Here is a 22,576-nt window from a genome sequence, read left to right on the forward strand (position 1 = left end):
TGTTTCCTTCAAATGGATCATTTTGTTGCCAATGTTTAAGTTATCAAGAATATAGTCCAAGCACAATTACTCATCAGGCTAAGGCCAAAAGAATTAAAGATAGATGTAGATGCAAAGATTTGACCAGTGCAATGCTGGATATTATAAACGAAGGTCTCCTTCATTAGCCACATCAGAGAGCCACTACAAAGAGTATCTCTTGTTCTTCAAGCGACTAGACCCCTGGTGATCAAGTCAACAATGAATGAGGTTCTCCGACCATTTTATAAAATAACAATATAAACCAATGCTCTGCACCTATCCCCAGCAGCTACCACTCTGATGCTTTCTTTGTCCCTCCACTGTCTCTAGTTCCTGCTTCATCATGACACAAAGAAAATAAATCCCAACTGAGCCAATCACTAGATAAGGAGGGTCAACGGTTGAGCAGCCTTTCCAGGCCCGTACAGAAAGCCTTGCTGTGGCCTATATAGAAACAAGGAGAGGTGAGGAGAGGAGAGAGAGGGATTCTCCTACCTTCATCTGCACTGCTGCTGTTATCTGAATGGTGGAGCATCAGTGTGCGGAAGCTGCTGCTCTACAAATTATCGAAGTGGACCCTGGATGTGCCCACCTGCATGACTTCCCACCTGCCTGCCCAACTGCTTGCCCACCCGCCTCACACATAGTGCTGCCTGGCTCCTGCTCTGGCTGTGAAAGACAGCAAAGAAGAAGCAGCACTGTGTCTCAGCCGTTGCCTGCCTCTGAGCACTGCTGCTCCCTGTCTGCCAGCCAATGACTACCTCCTGCTTCAGACTCCCTGCTAGCCTGAGCAACATTGGTGAGTTTGCCCCCTACCTGGTACTATGCCCTCTACCCTGTACTCTGCCAACTACTCTGTTCTGTCCCCCCTACTCTGTACTTTGCCCACTACCCTGTACTGTGCACTATATCCTGTACTGTACACTATATCTTGTACTGTACCCTATAACCTGTACTGTACCCTATACCCTTTACTGTACTGTGCCCCCTTTAGGAGGGACAGTACAGGGGTATAAGGGGATACTCCTGTACTGTGCCTCCTAACTTGTACTATGCCCTCTCATACTCCTCATTGTGCCCTTATACCATACCCTGTACTGTGCAGATGGTGGCGCACCTAACCAACTGCAACTGTTCCCCGCTCACGCCAGGGCTAAAATTGTAGATAGTCCACTCTCATTCATCATTTTCTACATCTGTTTTAGGCATAGAAAATGGTCTAAATGTAAAACATCTCGGAAACTGTCTTACATTTAGAACTGGCGCTGGATCCGCCGAGTTACGGAGAATGTGCTCCTAAATGTATTATTATTTGGGGGTAAAGCTAATGTCTTGGCTTCTGACTAATTTTAGGGGCTAAATTGGGGTGTGGTCTGAGATCTGGTTTAATTCAGGAGCTATGGTAATAGGTCAACATTTTTCATTTGAGGTTTGGAAAAAGCTGGACATTAGGATTCTTAGGACATACAGTGGATCTAAAAAGTCTACAAACCCCTGTTAAAATGTCAGGTTTCTGTGATGTAAATAAATGAGACAAAGATAAATCATTTCAGAACTTTTTCCACCTTTAATGTGACCTATAAACTGTACCACTCAATTGAAAAACAAACAGAAATCTTTTAGGTAGAGGGAAGAAAAAAATATTTAGAAAAAAATAATTATCTTGACATTTTAACACGGGTGTGCAGACTTTTTATATCCACTGTATGGCTTATTCAAGCTACAGGATAGTTGACTTACATATGAGCATATACAGCAGGCAACGAGTATTTTTCATTTTCTTTCTTCTTTTTATAACTGCAAGTAAAAAGCGACATTTTGATGAATGGCGATGAATTTTAGGCCTTGTGTGCCCCTTCACCTCTAAATTTCGGAAAAGCCAAACAAAATTACAAAATAATACTCATAATCATCATTTTCTACTTCCAAGCTAGCCACATTTTTTGTCTCTTACTGGACCCAGTTGAGAGTTGCCAGTAGAGATGAGCGAATTTTTCAAAAATTTGATTCGGCCGGTTCGCCAAATTTTTTGTAAATGTTTTTTTTTTGTTCGATCCGAATTTATTCGCGGCAAATCGCGTTTAAAAACGGCTATTTCCTGGCTGCACATAGCCTTTATAGTGGTGTAGAACACTGTGCCTTGCAGTGACACGCATAGGGAGTCTGCTGTGGTAGTGAAATTATACTGTGAGTCCGTATAACATGCAGATGACAGGCGTCGCTCTTGGAATCACTGCACACCTCAGTAATTTGGGAAGTTACGGGGCTAAAACTGGCCAAATAACTCAAGTATGAACTCAGCCTTACAGGTCAATGTTAGCCCCAATGACAGAGTCTGGAGGTTGCACCTTGCTCAGGAGGAGGCCACAGAGTGGCACAATAACAGTGTGGAGGTGGCGGCAGCATCAGGAGGCCACAGAGTAACCCGATGACAGAGTGGGGTGGTGAGTACCAGCTGAAGATGGTGGGTGAAAGAAGGAGCACTTAGCATCAGATGTGTGGCATCAGGCGGGTGGCAGCATCAGAATAGTAGCTGAGGCAGGTAGCCAGAAGAAACCGGTCTCTTTTGTCAAAGTGTTGATGTGGCACCATGGATGATCTAGTCTGCATTAGGCATTGGTGGGTGGAAATCCTGGCTGATCCACGACTGATTCAGCTTGACAAAGGTCACTCTTTCCACATTTTGGGTGGACAGGCGAGTTCTTCTTGGGATAACTATGGCCCCCGCAGCACTAAACACCCACTGTGATGCTACACTACTGGCCGGGCAGGACAGCCTTTACAGGGCAAACTCAAATCCAGTTTGGCTTCCCAGTAGTCTAGCGGATCTTCAATGTGGGGTGGCAGGGTACTGTCCAAGTATGCCACCACCTGTTGGATCAGGTCCTGCTCCAGGTCTAGCTGCTGCCGCTGCTGGCGAGTAGTTTCTTCACTAGGCGGGTGAAGAAAGCTGCTCATCAGCGACTTTAGACTCAAGTTGCTGCTAATGGAGATGGAACTGATCCTACTCCCCCTCACACCCTGCCACAGCAGCCATGGCAGAGGAATGTGAGCGCAGAGGCCCGGGGGGTAGACCTTCGAGAGGATGGACGATGGCGCAGATAGGCAACAGCCAACTCACTACATAGGATGTCTCTATAGTAGTTCAGTTTATCCACCCTCCCAGTGGGTGTAAAAAAAGGCCCCCATTTTGGACCGGTAGCAAGGGTCCAACAAGGTGGAGAGCCAGAAGTCATACCTCTGCCGAATGCTGACAATTCGGCTGTCACTACGCAAGCATTTGTGCAAGTGACTCTGAGGGACTCCCTGCCTCTATGCCCACTGCATACTGCCACAGTGTGTCTGGGTCCTCTGCCTCATCTTCCTCATTGCCCTGTAGCTCCTCTGGCTGCTCATGCTCCTCCTCTCCTGTCACCTGTGTGTAAAAACTACCCATTTCGCTACACATTGCTTGTGCTCCAATCTCCTCCTTCCCCTCCTCCAGTTCAGCCCCCACAGGGTTCATGTGGCTGTGAGATCTAGGCGCCACGTCTCCAGTGCCCGACCAGCCAGATTTACCAGCAACTTTTCCAGGACATCAAGCAGTGGAATGACGTTGTTCATCCCGTAGTCGTGGTGACTGACAAATAACGTGGCCTCCTCAAAGGGCCTAAGCAAAGTGCAGGTGTCATGCATGAACTGCTACTGGCTGACATCAAAGTTACACAGAGGAGTACTCCTGTCCGCTTGGATCATTATGAAATCGTTTATGGCCTTTCTCTGTTCGTATAGTCGGTCCAACATATGGAGGGTGGAATTCCAACGGGAGAAAACATCGCATATCAGCCTATGTTGGGGGATGCCGTTCTGCCGCTGCAGCTCAAGGAGGAGGGTGTGCTTTGCGGTGTACGAGTGGCTTAAGTGCATGCAAAGTTTCCTGGCCATTTTTAGGATGTCTTGCAGATGAGTGGAAGACTTCAGGAACCACTTGACAACCAGATTGAACACGTGTGCCGTGTGCCATTTCAGTTGTCGAGGAGAAAGACAGGATTCGATTTCTTGAAGAAGGACACGGAGCAGTTTCGTCCCTGTTTGTCTCCGTTTGCCCAAGCAAACGAGGTGCAGAACAGCGGGAAACTGCCGTGCCCTGCACATGTGGTATGCTAGTGGAGCACTGTGAATTGTCCCCGCAGTGGAGGATGAGGACATGGTGGAGGATGAGGAGGCAGAGGCGGACATTGTTGCAGGGCCAACGGCGTGACAACGTGGAGGCGGAAGTGGCCTCACCTGGCCAAGTTGCTGGTGTGGCTGTGCAGGAACCACATTCACCCAGTGGGCCGTAAAGGACATGTATTGTCCCTGACTGTAGTTACAGCTCCACACTTCGGACCTGCTGTGCACTTTGGCAGACACCGACAGGCTCAAGGACTGGCCCACCTTCTGTTCTACATATTTGTGCAGGGCTGGTACTGCCTTTTTGGCAAATAAATGATGGCTTGTGACTCTCTACCTCGGCTCGGCACAAGCCATCATTTCTCTGAAAGGTGCAGAGTTCACCACTTGGAAAAAGAGGGACTGCAGCACCAGCAACTTGGACAGGAGCACATTCAGTTTCTGCGCCATTGGATGAGTGCACGCATACTGTTGTCTCTTGGCAATTGCTTCGGTGATAGATTGCTCACGGAATGACTGACGAGGAGGAGCAGGAGCATCGGGACCAGCAGATAATGGGAAGGACAGACAGCTCCCTTCGGCTGAGGTGGTGGACCCTTGACTGCCTGAAACCAGGTGCGTGCCACTGGGTGATGCAGCGGTTGCTATGGCAGGCTGGACCACCACATCGGAGCCACGGTTCTCCCAGGCCAGTTTATGGTGACGCTGCATATAATGACTCAGGGCCGTGGTGCCAACATTGGCACCCTGGCCACGCTTCACCTTCTGCCCACAGATTCTACATATGGCCATGTTCACCTCCTCCGGCGGCTTAACAAAAAAATGCCACACCACCGAGTAGGTGATTTTATCCCCAACACTATGCACTGATTAACTGCTACCGCCGCTGCTTCCGTTAACTCGTGCACCACTACTTTTGGGCAGGTAGGCTCCTGCGAAGAGGGTGGTCTAGCCCGGGCACATTTGGCTACCGACCTCCCACTGCTGCCCCCCTGCTGAATCTCGGCCACGATAGCGACTTGCTGGCTCCGCCGCTGCCTCATGGGCCAGCTGCCACCCTCTTCTCCCGATGATGAAGCCCCTTCGTCACCCGGCTCCCAAGTGCGATCAGCTACATCATCATCATCAAGTACTGTCTGCAAGTCACTGATGTCCTCCTCAATAGTCTCTGGGTCAGGAGCCTCACTGCTCACAACACCTGCTCCCACGCCACTCTCCCCATCACTACTTGCCCGCCTAGTGGAGGAAGCGGCGGATGTCTCCTCCACATGTTGGCTGGCCAGTATCTGCTGACTGTCTTCTAGTAGCTCGTCCTCGCTGAACCCACAGCATATAATACTTCTCTGGCTGAGAGAACAGAAAAGGACAGAGGCAGGTTGAGGACAGGTGAGGGCACAGGGCCTGATCCCGGGCCATGCCAACTAAGGGTTGTGTCTGACGAACCCACAGACTCTTGCCTGGGGGTGTCTGATGTTACTTGGGACAAAGTGGATGACCGAGTCAACCATTCAAGAACCGCTGGGTTGCTGGTCAAGACACTAGATGACACCAGGAGCTCAGGCCTCTCGCTGCGACCCCTGCTGCCAAGGCCCCTTACTCTGCTGCGACTTGTGCCAGAAACATTTAGGCCTCTGCCACACCCCTGTGCAGGGCCTGGCACTTCTCTGTCTGACATACGGTTAAATCAAATAAATAAAGAAATTAAAAAGAAATTAAAACACCCCAAAAAAGTCTGTAATTTTCTCACTTCACCACCCAATGGCTAATAAGCCCTTTTTTCCCACTAATACACACAAAAAAGGGCTTTAGAACATATAACTGCACCGCTGAACGGCAAATATATTTTTCTTTTGCCACTAATGCATGCCCCAAAGAGCTTTAGAACATCTAACTGCACCGCTGAACGGCAAATATTTTTTTCTTTTGAAGCTAATACACACAAAAAGGGCTTTAGAACATATAACTGCACCGCTGAACGGCAAATAATATATATTTTTTGGCACTAATACACGCCAAAAATGGCTGTAATTTTTGCGCTTCAACACACAACGGCTAATAAGCCCTTTTTTTTTCCACTAATGGAAAAAAATGCTTTAGAACATATAACTGCACCGCACAAGGGCAAATAAGATGTAGAAATATTTCCCTGTAATAAACCCTGTTAATGGCTGTATCAAACAGCACTTGCACCCAGGCTCGGACTGGCCCACCCGGGGAGCCGGGGAAATCCTCGGCGGGCCCCTGGGATTTACAGTTAATGATTAGTGCAGCAGGCAGCTCCAGCGCCGCTGCCTGCCACTTCAATAAGCACTCACACTTACATTAGCAAGTGGCGAGATGACTGATTGATGATCACCTCGCCACTTCACTTGCCATGCTAGGCTGCCGCTGCCCAGTGCCTCCGCTCCCCTGTAGCACTTGTTGTGCGGCCTAGTGCAGCTAGGTCCACCTTCCACCATGGTGGGCCCCGTCTTCTCATATGTGCCGTGCTTGTGTGCGCTGCGCTCTGCGTAAAATGCATCCCTACGCAGCACAGGCTGCACTGCCAGTTCTGTAAGGTTCCCCGCCCCCCGCCCAAAATCTGAAGTCTGCAGAGCGCGGCGGCGGGTTTATAGTGTGCCCAGCAGGCAGCCCAGTGATTAGGGAACCGGAACTGCCTCCTGCCTGTGAGCAAGACAGAGAGAGGCAGTGGACGTCACCTTCAGGCTCTCTGTCCCACTGGCTAGTCACTCTATAGGTAATAACTGTTTGTTAAAATACTGTTAAAAAAAATATTTTGCACATTTTATTGCCTTACCCCTTGGAAAGTACAACTCCCAGCATGCCTTGTCAGATGCAAATCTTCAGGACCTGCTGGGAGTTGTAGTTTTCCTTTCTGCAACTTACTGTAATTTTATGTTGCAATTATGATGCGGGCACAGGTCTTGCATTCTCACCCTCTGCCCGCACCATCAATTGCCAATGCCAAAACAGAAACTGCTGTATGCAAGCCATTTGGTGCAAATGCCAAATACATATTCATGGGTTCTTCCATTAGTTTCCTACAGTGTAATGGTGCAGTCAATCTAAAATTTCCCATAGGTGGTCCACCACGCTACTTAAAGGGGTTGTCTTATCTCAGACAATGGGGGCATATCGCTAGGATAGAACATCTCAGTAAGGCCCCATTCACACGTCCGTAATTTCGTTCCGCAAAAGGAATTGCGGACCCATTCATTTCTATGGGGCAGCAAGATGTGCTGCCTGGATCCGGAATTGCGGACCTGCACTTCCAGGTCCGCAATTTTGTTCCCGAAAAAAATAGAACATGTCCTATTCTTGCCCGCAATTGCAGACAAGAATAGGCATATTCTCTTAGTGTCTGCAATGTGCGGTCGGCAAAATGCGGAACGCACATTGCCGCTGTCCGTGTTTTGCGGATCCGTGGATCCGCAAAACACGTTACGGACGTGTGAATAGAGCCTTAGCTTGAATGTTCTCCTTGTTTTTGCCTAGGTTTCCTCTGGACCCACTTTTTACCTCCTTGCATTAGATGGATGCACTTATACTAATTGCCCCTGTACTTTTAGAGCCTTATATAATACATATATATATATAGTACATATTCAGTTCTCTGCACAAGCCGATCATTAGAACACAAAGAGAACACAAAGAGAATGAAGAAATGTAGCTGAAGACAACTAGCTTCACGAAAAACAGAAAAAGCTGCATAAACATAAATTACAGCAACACGAGTGACCACATATATAACATACAAGATGATAAATAATAAAGATTCAGAAGAAAATCAGTCTCACCATTGTGCTAGGCCTGGTCTCTTCTTACTTTCACTTTCATTTCAGGGCAACACCCTTTGGCAGACTTCCGCTGCAGCCTGGAATCAATTCTTCTCTATGAGATGAGTCCCTGTGCTGCATAAATGCTTCTCTATAATCCAGATAGGAATACGGCTTGTAACACGTACATACAAAGCAGAAAGAATCATGACACTGAATGGAAACTTGAGCCACTGCTTTTCTATATTTCTCAGCAGGAAGTCTGGGGTCATTTGTAGGACATTGTAGTGACAAAACAGTGCGTATACAAGGAAAAGCACATAGACATGAACACACACACACACACACACACTCTCACTAGACAGAACCTCTCAAACACACATACAGCACTCTCTCACAAACACAGATCCCCTCTCTTTACTTACACATGTCAAAGCGGCTTTTAATTAAAGCCTTTAAGATACACTCTGGTGCTCAGAATCAAAGTACCCCCCAGGGGTTAATATCCACGCGTGGCTGAGAGACCAGACGCTGACACATAGATGGTCAATGCAATCTCTACTTTATTACAGAAAGTAAGCGGTATATGTATCTTCAGAAAAGGGCAGTACTTTCTGAGGCCCAGGCATTATTTCATTGGCTCAAAAGGAAGAAGAGATAAGAGAGAGGAGATAACACTCTAGCATCTTCGCACTGTGCACTACTTTGGAATGTGAACTAATGTAAACATCTGGTTATCGTCGCCATGTTGTAATGGCATCTATCCTAACAATAATACTGCACACGTCATATATGACACTTCAAAGAGACGTTCTTCTATAGGCAGTGAGTAATATGTGTATATCATATTTATCCACCCAAGGGATTGGCTTAGGGTCCTTTCACGGTGCACACATCTTCTTCAAAGCATCTGCGGGGAGACAGAACACAAACTCTGCCCACAGATCTCTGCCCCCCCTCCTTCTTCTCCTCATAGCATTGCATAGACAGAGCTTGACTAACAGCAGAAATGGGATGGGGAGGCTCTTGAGATAAGAAGAAGTTTGTAACAACTTAAGATTAACCAGTTACAGTCCTAGAGATACAAAAAAATATAGAATAAAATTCCCACATCTCTAACAGTCCCCCCTTGAATTTTAATTCTCTCCCTAAACCTAAACATCTGTCTCAATGCTCCGCCTCCTCTTCACCAGCTTCCACGACAAGCCATTCCTAGTGAACAGAATCCCATGACACTGGATTTGAGCACGGAGAAGTCAGATGATCTTTCCCTAATTTGCGTTGACATCATATGGGGGAGACTGGAGGTCATCAGTGCTTCTGATTTGACTGGACCGAAGTTTTCATACAATTTTTCCATAATCTTTTGAGTCATGATCAACAGTCACACAAGGGAAAACCAGTCTCAACACTTCCTTGAAATCAATCCAATTATGCTTTTCTTTGAGCTTCACTGTGCTTGTGGTCAACAACACTCGGAATGGACCATCAAACCAGGGTTTTAGGACTTTACTTTATCAAAACCTGGAAGTGAAGCAAAAACTCGAAAATATACTTTAGTCAAATGCTTGTACAAAACTGATCACATAATCTGTCAGACAACCATGTTGCATCTGAAGCTGCTGTGGGAAATAAAATCCTATACTAGGGGCTGACCCAAAAAGGACCTTATAGGGACAAAGGTCTGTCTCACGGTTAGGCGTATACCTTACTAAAAGAGGGCTACCAGCAGGCACTCTATTAAGGCTTTTTGAATCTTTAACTTTAGTGTGCCGTTCAGTTCCTTTTTCCTACTCTACTGCTGCTTTGTGGATGGTACGAAGCATGTAAGGCCTGTCCTACACCCAAAACCTTCATCATCTCCTGCATCACTTCACCTATGAAGTGAACACCTGTGTCACTTTCAATGATCTAAGGTACCCCATACCTGCACACAACTTCGGCCATAATCTTCTTTACTTCTTTGGGTACGGTTTTGGCCATCCTGAAAACAAGTCATCACATATCAATACATACTCATACATGCCCACCTTGGGTAGTTGAAGTTAGTCTGCAAACGTTGAAACAGATGCAAAAAGCAAGACGTGTTTCTTGGGTACCTTAACCACCTTGCCCACGTTGTTCTGGGCACAAATCATTTATCCTTGAGTATGTCTGACTGTTACAGTGCTGAACCCTGGGGCGTACCATATGCTACGTACTAAATCACACATAGCAGTTTTTGTATGGTGCATCACTCCATGGGTTGCCTGTGCCATCGTGGAGTAGAGGGACCTGGGAAGGCAAAGTTTCCCTTAGAACTTGTGTCTCCCTCACCTGTCTCTTGCACACGTCCCTGACTTTTCACAGCATGTGCTCCCAGCCGTCATCATCAGCCCATGCCTGGGCTGGCTTGTAACTGCTGACTGTCCTCAAAAAGCGGAGCAGAGCCAGCAGCATACATTACCTGGCTAGCAGAAGGAGCAGCAAAAACAGGAGGCAGGTTCAGGACAGGTGAGGGCACAGTGGTTGTTCCTGGGCCAGGTCAACTAAGTGTGGTGTCAGAGGAATCCACCGATTCCTGGCTTTGTGTATCTGTTGTCACTTGAGATGATGTTGAAAAGCTGGATTGTTGGATCGAATTCAACTTCAGATGCTTCGATTCGCTCAACGCTACTGATAAGAGATCCAAACCCCTGAGCAGTGTTGCCTACTGATCGCTGTTTCTGGTTTGACACACCACACATAGAGTAGGTGGTTCAACTACAAATCTAGGGTTACGATGCTTATCCTAATTGTGATGGGCCTAATAGTGTATCTTTTGTTATGTTGATTGTTATCTAGCTAATCTATGTGCAGTATGGTTACTATAACATTACAATCAGCTTCACTACATACCTGGCTAGCAACAGGGATTGCTTAGGTCCCACATGATTCCATTCTTTAGACTGATCAGCCATGCATCTATCACGTCTGTCACCTGTTAAAGGCTAGGATATATGGTGGTGTACCTCACCGCATTTCTTCCCCTTTTTCTGTTTTAAGACCTTTGCTTCCTCTCTGCAGCCTCTTCCCGTAATTTGCTTCTTTACAGTTACTAGTCTATGATGTACTTTGCATTACCCTGAAGATGTAAGTCTGGGAGGTAGACCAAAATATAGACCAAACGAGGAAGAGACTCTACAGAGACTTGGAGGCAATGGTTACCAAATTGCTCAAATTTGGTTGATGTGATTGAACTATGTGGAAACTCTAGGCTCATTTTTGACCCTTGATTGTGCTTCCATACCCTAAGTATCAGCCAAGGTTGGCGGGTCGCAAACGTTCAAGATTGCAATATACTCTTGTGGAAGAATGTTTGCTGGACTATGTCACTATATAGCCTACTGTATGTCCACCATGTTCTCACAGGCATACAGTCCCCACTGGGACATTTGGAGTTTGTAGTCTCTAATACATTGGAGACTGGGCAAACACTGTTAAACAGTCACTGTTTCCAACAAAAGAATGGCAGAATAGAGAGCATTAGGCTACCGGACCCACCATCCACTTTCATAGCCCGCAGGCTGGTATAGACCTGCAATATACCCAGGTCTAAACCAGCCTGAGGCCTATGAGAGAGCCAGTCGTACATGCACCTGGCTCTCTCGTAAGCTGCAGAATTACACCAACCTGCGGGTAGGAGGCCAGGGGTGGACTGGCCATAGACTCCACAGGGAAATTTCCCAGTGGGCCGATTCCCAGGAGGCCTCCCAAGCCCTCCGGTCAGGTAGGACTACATCAACATTGCTCCATAAAGGAGAAACAAAGGTCCGATGGGTAAATAAGTCCATTGCAGACTAGCTCAGGAGGACAAGTTCTGCTTCATTTTAGATCTTAAACCAAAGGAGAAATACGTTTTATACTTTACTGTCTGTGTGAATCCAGATTTCCCCTAAATTGAAGAAGTCACAGTCTGTCCTGTGGTTAATAGGCGGTGTATGATGGCTCATGGGTGGAGGTGAAACCTGGTATTCAGCACAGATGTCACTACTATAGACAATGCACTGTAGTAGATAGTGAAGGGCTGCGGACGTGTGAAGACCTCTCATCGGAACCATGGGGAATGCCTTGTTATCTGGCTTTATATTTCTTTTAGTTCATAAAGGTAAGTCTTGTGTCTGTCAACTTTTTTTTTAGTTTTGTGATTAGACTGTGTTTAATGGTGAGCATGATATTTTTAAACTCTGGCATTGGGTGCAACATGGCATCTTTCCCATCCTCCCTATGTTTGGTTGACAGGTGAGAGACTGGGTTGCAACTTTTCCATAACTGAAAACAATGGGGTAAATAGATGTGGTAGGCTAGATGTAACTTTACTTGAATATATGGGCAGAACAGTCTTATATGGCTTATATGTATACACCCAGTGTTTGTTTTCTACAGATATCTCTCCAGAAGATGCAACTTGCCTGTGTTCTCCAGCAGAGCTATGGCTTGTACACTCCCAGGCCTACTTAAGCTTTGCTTTCCACAAGATACTCCAGTATCCATACGGGTCTGATGCTCTGCTGCCGATACTCCTCATTGCGGTGTTGGCACTTTGCCATAAATAAGTTGGTTTTGGGTTGCAGATTGGGCACTCGGTGTGTAAAAGGTTCGCCATCACTGTCCTAGACTATAACATCTTCTCTCCTGGCTTTGGTTCTCCACTTTGGCTGATCTGTTTCCCTGGCTCTCCACACATGTGCACACACAGGAGCAGTATTCCATACCTGTCCAGGATGAATCTCTTTCTCGGTCCTGACCAAGGATCTGGTGCCCACAGTAGGCGTTAGATTTTATAAAAGCATCTCTGTGTTTTACAGATCACTACAATTTTAGTCTAGATATGTATTTCTTCCATCTCACACATCAAAGATTCTTATAGACCCATGTTCTAAGTTGCTTCATACAATGTGATACATCAGAGGAGACAGAGCATGGCAAGGATTCTCTTCCCGGTGTTCTTTCAAACCCTGTTCCTGCACTGCTCCCTGCAGGAACGTCTATTTAAAGGGGTTCTCCGGCCCCTACTTGAAAATTGCCCATCTTCATTACCTGTGGAGGGAAGGTTATTACAACAATACTTACCCTCCACAGGTCAGCCCTTCTTATGATTCTCTTCACAGGCACGTGACCGCTCCTGCAGCGTTTTCAAGTCTTCCGGTCCAGCGCCGTCCTCTTCTTTTCCTGCCTGAGGCAGGAGACGGAACGTCATCACTGATGTCACCGCCTCCTGCCAGCCTTCCTCGGTCCGGTCGCTTGCACACATGCACATGCGCCGGGACCGCCGGCCGTCTTCTGAGTGTACAGCGCGATGTAAGCGCTGTACACGAGTGACAGCATAGCGATCAGCCACAGAGGCCGATCGCTATGTTGTGGAGGTCATTGGGGGAGCTGAGGATGACACATGGGGGCACTTTGGATGTCATTAGGGGCACTATTGATGGCTCATGGGCACTGTGGAAGGCACAAGGGGCACTTTGTGGACACTGTGGATGTCATCAGGGGCACTGTGAAAGGCACTGTTATAGGGGAATGTGGGTGGCACTGTTGTGGGGAACTGTAGATAACATCTAGGGTGCCCCCATAACAGTGATAACCACAGTGCTCCCATAACAGTGACACTGTTATGGGGGCACTGTGGATGTCACTGTTATGGGTAATCTGTGGCTGTCACTGTTATGAGAAATCTGTGGATGTCACTGTTAGGGGGGCACTGTGAATGTCACTGTTATGGGGGCACTGTGAATGTCACTGTTATGGGGGCATTGGATGTCACTGTTATGGGGGATCTGTGGATGACACACTGTTATGGGGAATCTGTGGATTTCACTGTTATGGGTGCTTGTGGATGTCACTGTTATGGGGGATCTGTGAATGTCACTGTTATGGGGCACTGTGGATGTCACTGTTATGGGGGCACTGTGGATGTCACTGTTATGGGGGCACTGTGGATGTCACTGTTATGGGGGCACTGTGGATCTCACTGTTATGGGGGCACTGTGGATCTCACTGTTATGGGGGATCTGTGGATGTCTCTGTTATCGGGGCACTGTGGATGTCACTGTTATGGGGAATCTGTGAATGTCACTGTTATGGGGGCACTGTGGATGTCACAGTTATGGGGAATCTGCGGATGTCACAGTTATGGGGAATCTGCGGATGTCACAGTTATGGGGAATCTGTGAATGTCACTGTTATGGGGAATATGTGGATGTCACTGTTATGGGGAATCTGTGGATGTCACTGTTATGGGAAATCTGCGGATGTCACTGTTATGGGGAATCTGTGGATGTCACTGTTATGGGGAATCTGTGGATGTCACAGTTATGGGGGCACTGTGAATGTCACTGTTATGGGGGCCTTGGGAATGTCACTGTTATGGGGGCTTGTGGATGTCACTGTTATGGGGGCACTGTGGATTTCACTGTTATGGGGGCACTGGATGTCACTGTTATGGGGGATCTATGGATGTTACTGTTATGAGGGCACTGTGGATGTCTCTGTTATTGGGGCACTGTGGATGTCACTGTTATGGGGGATCTGTGGATGTCACTGTTATGGGGGATCTGTGGATGTCACTGTTATGGGGATCTGTGGATGTCACTGTTATGGGGGCACCGTGGATGTCTCTGTTATGGGGGCACCGTGGATGTCTCTGTTATGGGGGCACCGTGGATGTCTCTGTTATGGGGGCACCGTGGATGACACTGTTATGGCAGCTCAGTATGAGTGATAGGGATCATGCAAACTACTGTGATCGGCCCAGGAATCCATGTCTCAGTCCATGTGTCAGCCACAACTTCCAAGCCAACCTCGGCTCCCCTGACCAGATAATAGACTGGCTGTATCATACATTACATCGTCAGTTCGGTCAGGAGAGTGCGGTCGGCCTGGGAGATGTGGCGACACACCGCACCGTGTTTCCCAGGCTGATCATGGTCTTATCACACATGTTGGCCCAAGAAAAACCCTTCAGCAGTCAGGACCAAAAAAATAATAATTAGGCCTCATGTCCAGGACCGTATCTGTTCTGCTTTCTCCAAGTAGCAGATCTGCTAAATAAGGATACTGCCTGTGTGAGATGTGCATTTTTTTCCAGAGCCATTGAGTTCTATGGGTTTTAGATCTGCATTATGAGGACCAGAATAAGACATGTTTTATCTTTTGCTGTACTGATATATGGATGTGGAAAGCACACTGCTGAAGTCCATGTTTTTTCCACATCTGTATGTCAGTTCTGCAAAAAAATAAGAACATGTTCTATTCTGGTCCTCATAATGCAGACCTGAAATCCATAGAAATCAATGGGACTGCAAAAAAAAATGCGGGTCGCACACGGACAGTATCCTTATTTAGCGGATAAATGGATACGGTCGTGTGCATAAGGGTTTAGATAGACAGCTCAGCAGGCTGTATCATAGAAAATGGGATTAGATACACCGCTCAGCAGGCTGTATCACACAGGATAGGATTAGATACACAGCTCAGCAGGCTGTATCACACAGGATAGGATTAGATACACATGTGAGGGCAGAGCCTGTGGACGGTCAGTAATGGGATTTAGACACTGGGTGAGAAGCAGATTCCTGTCTGGGTGTAGAAAGATGGACACAGGAGATGTAGATGTAGTAGCTGCTGCAGACAGAGCAGAGTGGGGGGCGTGGCCAGCCTGTGACTCATCACTGTGCAGTGCAGCCAGGCTTGTGTATCAATAAAGTTATGTATTCAACAAAACAAGTAGGGAAGAAAGTAAACAGATCTGCCAGGATAATGTGATGTCTTCCAGGGAGAAAGGAAAGCTCAGACATGAAAAGCAGGTATTGGTGGCATATGTATGCATGGTGAGGGGTGTTAGGAGCACAGAAATGAATTTAGATTTTGGGACCGGACAACCTCTTTAAGAAATACCATGAGAATATTGGACAAATGTATGATTACTAACTAATTTTTGCTTGTTTCTAGCTGCATTAAGTGAAAAATCCTGTGGAGCAACAATCAATGTGCTGCATATAGAAGGAGGACAGGCGACTCTACCTGTAGATGAAATTGGGATCAGAAACATTTCCTGGAGAAGAGCGAGTGAACTGACCTATATTACTAGAACAGAGCCAGGTAAACTTCACCTCATTCAAAGTAGTCCATATAAAGGACGCCTCAACGTCACAGCAGATGGATCCTTAATAATTACCAAACTCCACAAAGGAGACCAAGGACTGTACACAGCAGAAATTGTGAGAAGAACATTGGACCAATGCGTACAGCTCTATGACCTCAAGGTGCCCGGTAAGTCGTAATTTATATTTTATAAAAAAAAAAATACGACTCTAAGGCCCCTTTCACACGGGCGAGAATTCCGCGCGGGTGCAATGCGTGAGGTGAACGCATTGCATCCGCACTGAATCCGGACCCATTCACTTCAATGGGGCTGTGCAGATGAGCGGTGATTTTTACGCATCACTTGTGCGTTGCGTGAAAATCGCAGCATGTTCTATATTCTGCGTTTTTCACGCAACGCAGGCCCCATAGAAATGAACGGGGATGATTGAAAATCGCAAGCATCTGCAAGCAAGTGCGGATGCGGTGCGATGGTCTACTTTTAGCTTTTCGTTCGTTGTAATTAGTGTATAGAAACTTGCCTCTGGTTAAGAGCCACCTAAAAGTTTTTCTTGGGGGGGCATCTGGCAAAATTTGTCCATGGGCGAGAAATAATAAAACACAGTACTCAACTTATAAATCCTCCTGCCCCCCTGGCACATCAACAACATGTAACTGCTGCAGCCAATCGCTGGCCTCAGCACTGGACAGGCAACTATGCTGTACATGATGCTTGTTGTGCCTGATACATACCACACTCTGGTCATTCCAGTAGGTTATGTACTTATTACTTGTACTGTTGGTAACTATTATTTCTAAAGCACCAAGATGGTTCCCAGTGAGCTTCCAATCTAAGTTGCCTATGTTAACAATACACTAGCACTGGTTTCATAGGATGCTACTTTCTGGCACTTAGATTTTATTGATCTATTCTTCAGAAAGGGTCATGAACGGATCTGTGGGGGTCCGACATCCCCACCGATCAGCTGTTTTGACCAGCCGCCGGTGGTGGAAACCATACAATGGATGGAAGGCTCTGTTCGCTGTGTAATTTTGAGCATATTGCAGGTCACCTCCCATGAATGAGTACACTAGCGCGGCCAGTACACATTCAACTGAACCATGGGCTTCTGGTTTTATCCACTGTATAGTTTCCTGTGCTGGCCTGAAACAGTTGATCTGTGGGGGTCCGACATCCCCACCGATCAGCTGTTTTGACCAGCCGCCCATGGTGGAAACCATACAATGGATGGAAGGCTCTGTTCGCTGTGTAATTTTGAGCATATTGCAGGTCACCTCCCATGAATGAGTACACTAGCGCGGCCAGTACACATTCAACTGAACCATGGGCTTCTGGTTTTATCCACTGTATCCAGTTTGCTGTGCTGGCCTGAAACAGTTGATCTGTGGGGGTCCGACATACCCACCGATCAGCTGTTTTGACCAGCCGCCGGTGGTGGAAACCATACAATGGATGGAAGGCTCTGTTCGCTGTGTAATTTCCAGCATATTGCAGGTCACCTCCCATGAATGAGTACACTAGCGCGGCCAGTACACATTCAACTGAACCATGGGCTTCTGGTTCCATCCACTGTATAGTTTCCTGTGCTGGCCTGAAACAGCTGATCAGTGGGGGGTGCCATTTGATGGACCCCCAGCAATCTAATATTGATGACCTATCCTGAGGAAAATTCCCTTTTATGTGATCTTCCCCTTAAACACTTTTATAGCATATTGACTAGATTGGTGAGGGTGTGACTGGATCAGTGAGCATACTCAGATATTTCCTTTCTTATCAGCTATTTACTATAACAGACACTTATTAGAAAGGACAAAGAGCTTCGTATTTCATGATGTGTTATATTGAGTATGTTGTTAATACATGCAACCACCATAAACGTAACATGTTTCTTCTCTATCTCCAGGAGCAGAAGAACTGGTAGATTACGAAGCATTAAACTTGGCGCGTCTGATACTATCTGTGTTCTTGGTGGTTATCATCTGCTGTGTGTTGATCCACCACTTTATGGAGTCTTCCACAGAGACAACCATACCGATGATTACATCTTACTAGGCCTCAGATCAGACTAGTGAAGGTCTTCAGAAGATTCCATGATGCCTTGACTATAGACAGCCATGTGGACTCCTATTTCTTCACAATTGCATAGACAATCAAAATCTTTAGCTTAAAAGTGAGATCTCAATTCTGGAACTTGCATCATCAAATATGCAAGACCACAGCTTCATGTGAATAAAATATGTGCAAGACCACAGCTTCATGTGAATAAAATTATGGATTTATTTTCTTGTACAAATGTTCTTTCCATCTGTCACAGCCAGTTTTGACTTTAAAACGGGGTTTTCCGCTTTAGACAATCCGTTTTTCTTTCAAATATGCTCCAAAGATAAGCTGACTGCAAAGAGTCCTACTGCTGGAACCACCATCGACCATTTGTAATCTGTGGGGAATCCAAAAACAAGTGTTGAGTTTCCCGGCAGCTCCACCTATTTCCTTTTTTACATGATATATTTAGACTCATTATAGCTTGGTATTATTTATCTACAGTATCATTTGTTTTTCGTATATTTTTGCATATGTTATTGGTATTTGTACACATTGATTGCCTGGGACTGTGCAACACTGCTGCATGTGGTGGGGAACGTAGTACACCATATCTCTGGGAATATATTGGGACTGCAGCTATGGCAACTTTCACATTGGGCATTGGTTTGCTGTGCACTGGTTTTTAATACATGCTACTACGATAAATAAAAAAGATATATATATATATATACATATTTGAGATTGACAATGGGTGTCATGTCAGAGCTTTGTTCTTATATAATGGGCGATGATCCTATAATATAGCTCTCGTCGTTAGGATTGTATAAGTCTCAGCACATGCACGGAGCCTATCTTTTTTTTATACATTTGTTTTAGGTATATATGCATTCTTTTTGAACTAATACGATATGGACTTACTCTTGAGCATGCCCATAGTTAGTAGTTTCCTGTTGAGCATGCCCATAGTTAGTAGTTTCCTGTTGAGCATGCCCATAGTTAGTAGTTTCCTGTTGAGCATGCCCATAGTTAGTAGTTTCCTGTTGAGCATGCCCATAGTTAGTAGTTTCCTGTTGAGCATGCCCATAGTGAGTAGTTTCCTGTTGAGCATTCCCATAGTTAGTAGTTTACTGTTGAGCATGCCCATAGTGAGTAGTTTCCTGTTGAGCATGCCCATAGTTAGTAGTTTCCTGTTGAGCATGCCCATAGTGAGTAGTTTCCTGTTGAGCATGCCCATAGTGAGTAGTTTCCTGTTGAGCATGCCCATAGTTAGTAGTTTCCTGTTGAGCATGCCCATAGTTAGTAGTTTCCTGTTGAGCTTGCCCATAGTTAGTAGTTTCCTGTTGAGCATGCCCATAGTTAGTAGTTTTCTGTTGAGCATGTCCATAGTTAGTAGTTTCCTATTGAGCATGCCCATAGTTAGTAGTTTCCTGCTGAGCATGCCATAGTATAACTTTGCATTCTCCAGATGAACATCTTGACCTCTGAACACAAAATCCCATTATCACACGTGCACTGGTGCCAGATGGTTCTGCAAAAAATGCGGACAGTACAAGGATGCAATCTGTGCGGCCAAGGCACAAACTATAGAAAGTGTCCTATTCTTGTCCATATTTTGATGGGGCCCTCTTGAGCATGCCCATAGTTAGTAGTTTCCTGTTGAGCATGCCCATAGTTAGTAGTTTCCTGTTGAGCATGCCCATAGTTAGTAGTTTCCTGTTGAGCATGCCCATAGTTAGTAGTTTCCTGTTGAGCATGTCCATAGTGAGTAGTTTCCTGTTGAGCATGCCCATAGTTAGTAGTTTCCTGTTGAGCATGCCCATAGTTAGTAGTTTCCTGTTCAGCATGCCCATAGTTAGTAGTTTCCTGTTCAGCATGCCCATAGTTAGTAGTTTCCTGTTGAGCATGCCCATAGTGAGTAATTTCCTGTTGAGCATGCCCATAGTTAGTAGTTTCCTGTTGAGCATGCCCATAGTGAGTAGTTTCCTGTTGAGCATGCCCATAGTTAGTAGTTTCCTGTTGAGCATGCCTATAGTTAGTAGTTTCCTGTTGAGCATGCCCATAGTTAGTAGTTTCCTGTTGAGCATGCCAGTAGTGAGTAGTTTCCTGTTGAGCATGCCCATAGTTAGTAGTTTCCTGTTGAGCATGCCCATAGTTAGTAGTTTCCTGTTGAGCATGCCCATAGTTAGTAGTTTCCTGTTGAGCATGCCAGTAGTGAGTAGTTTCCTGTTGAGCATGCCCATAGTTAGTAGTTTCCTGTTGAGCATGCCAGTAGTGAGTAGTTTCCTGTTGAGCATGCCCGTAGTTAGTAGTTTCCTGTTGAGCATGTCCATAATGAGTAGTTTCCTGTTGAGCATGCCCATAGTTAGTAGTTTCCTGTTGAGCATGCCCATAGTTAGTAGTTTCCTGTTGAGCATGCCCATAGTTAGTAGTTTCCTGTTGAGCATGCCCATAGTGAGTAGTTTCCTGTTGAGCATGCCCATAGTTAGTAGTTTCCTGTTGAGCATGCCCATAGTTAGTAGTTTCCTGTTGAGCATGCCCATAGTTAGTAGTTTCCTGTTGAGCATGCCCATAGTTAGTAGTTTCCTGTTGAGCATGTCCATAGTTAGTAGTTTCCTGTTCAGCATGCCCATAGTTAGTAGTTTCCTGTTGAGCATGCCCATATTTAGTCGTTTTCTGTTGAGCATGCCCATAGTTAGTAGTTTTCTGTTGAGCATGCCCATAGTGAGTAGTTTCCTGTTGAGCATGCCCATAGTTAGTAGTTTCCGGTTGAACATGGCCATAGTGAGTAGTTTCCTGTTGAGCATGCCCATAGTGAGTAGTTTCCTGTTGAGCATGCCCATAGTGAGTAGTTTCCTGTTGAGCATGCCCATAGTGAGTAGTTTCCTGTTGAGCATGCCCATAGTTAGTAGTTTTCTGTTGAGCATGTCCATAGTTAGTAGTTTCCTGTTGAGCATGCCAATAGTTAGTAGTTTCCTGCTGAGCATGCCATAGTTTCACTTTGCATTGTCCAGATGAACATCTTGACCTCTAAACACAAAATCCCATTATCACACGTGCACTGGTGCCAGATGGTTCTGCCAAAAATGCGGACAGTACAAGGATGCAATCTGTACGGCCAAGGCACAAACTATAGAAAATGTCCTATTCTTGTCCATTTTTTGATGGGGCCCTCAAAAAAAAGTATGTGATGCACAAGGACCACATCCGTATTTTGTGAATCCCCAATTTGAGGGGAAGCAAAATGGATACGGTCGTGTGAATGCCCCATAACTCATTTCTGTTATAACTGATTGATGTATCTTTATCAGAACACTTTGATATGTTGTGGTATTGATTCTTTGGTTCTAATATCGCGCTGTTTGTCTGTTTTATTTTACATGAATCTGGTCCTCTCTTTATTGTAACCTTATTATATGTGAGCACCAGGGGTGGGGGTCTATTTTTGTTTTTATCTCAGCTCCACTTGTACAAATAATGCGTTTTAAATGATTTTAACCTTTTTTGCATTTTTCTTTACATATTTTGTGATTTATAAATGTTGTTTCTTGTTTATTTGGGTGTGTCTTTTTCCTGTTAGTTTCTTGACCTAGCGTGTATATTGCACCCCATTGGTATTTGATTTGCAATATATTCAGTGACCGCCATTTTTGGTGTTATTATGTTAATGTATTATTTTGGAGAGCTTTAGGGGTTGCGCTCTGGAGAGAAGGGCTATTGGCTATTGGCTATTTTAGTAATGTTTTTGAGAGAGGTGAACACTGTCTCTTAAAGGGGTTATCCACAATTTTCATGTGATTAAGCGCTTTAACAGGTCCGAGCTGAGCTCCCTGCGCTCCCAGATGAAATTAGGTTCTGGGCACTTCATGTGCTGTAAATTCAGCACGTGCTTCTAGCCTGGCTACAACCTGCAATATACACGGGTAGTGTCTGCGTAGTAGCGCCCATAGCCGCCCAACGCAGGCACAACCCACGCATATTACAAGCTGGCCCAGTAGGAATATTCTTTAATACAAAATGCTAAGTAAAATGTCCATTGAGGGTTAAAAAAAAGTCTTCTTCTTGCAGGACCTGCGCTGACGTCATCGTGCTCACCACGTGGTGAGCGTGGTGACGTCAGCGCAGCGCAGCAGGACCTGCGCTGACCATGTAATAATGGAAAATAAAGTGAATGGACCTCATCCCTATTTATTATCATCTCCTTGGCACTTGTGAAAGAGACCTAAGTCTAATCTTCGAATGACTTCTTCTCCTACTTTCAAACGAAGCATGCTCTTCAGAAATGATGTCTACATGATCCAGGCAATGGTGAAAAGACTTTGCACTAATATCACTTGATAATAATTCATAAGTTCTGGACAAAGAAATCTTCCAGTAGTAAGGTTCGATGAAGAGAGAAGTGGTATTGTTTGGAGAGTTAACCTCTCGGGGTGCAAGAGGCATATGGATAGGGATCAAGAGCTGA

The 22,576-nt window shown here is 45.8% G+C and overlaps 1 protein-coding gene across 4 annotated transcripts in view; it reads right to left on the reverse strand.

The window, feature by feature from the left end:
* LOC120981962 overlaps nucleotides 1-8,241 on the reverse strand; it is a 50,553-nt gene extending 42,312 nt beyond the window's left edge. For 2 of the 4 annotated variants that reach the window (XM_040411777.1, XM_040411775.1), the window contains exons 1-2: nucleotides 7,971-8,239; nucleotides 1,762-1,818 (exon numbers count right to left, since the gene is read on the reverse strand). In XM_040411777.1, the coding sequence (XP_040267711.1) occupies nucleotides 1,762-1,798 (37 nt within the window). In that variant the 5' untranslated portion in view covers nucleotides 1,799-1,818; nucleotides 7,971-8,239. Of the gene's footprint in view, nucleotides 1-1,761; nucleotides 1,819-7,970 lie in introns of all 4 variants that reach the window. The other 2 variants (XM_040411776.1, XM_040411779.1) reach the window with 1 other exon arrangement.
* Nucleotides 8,242-22,576: the final 14,335 nt, after the last annotated feature.

The sequence above is a fragment of the Bufo bufo genome, chromosome 11, assembly GCF_905171765.1.
Source record: "Bufo bufo chromosome 11, aBufBuf1.1, whole genome shotgun sequence".
In the NCBI taxonomy this organism is placed as follows: Eukaryota; Metazoa; Chordata; class Amphibia; order Anura; family Bufonidae; genus Bufo; species Bufo bufo.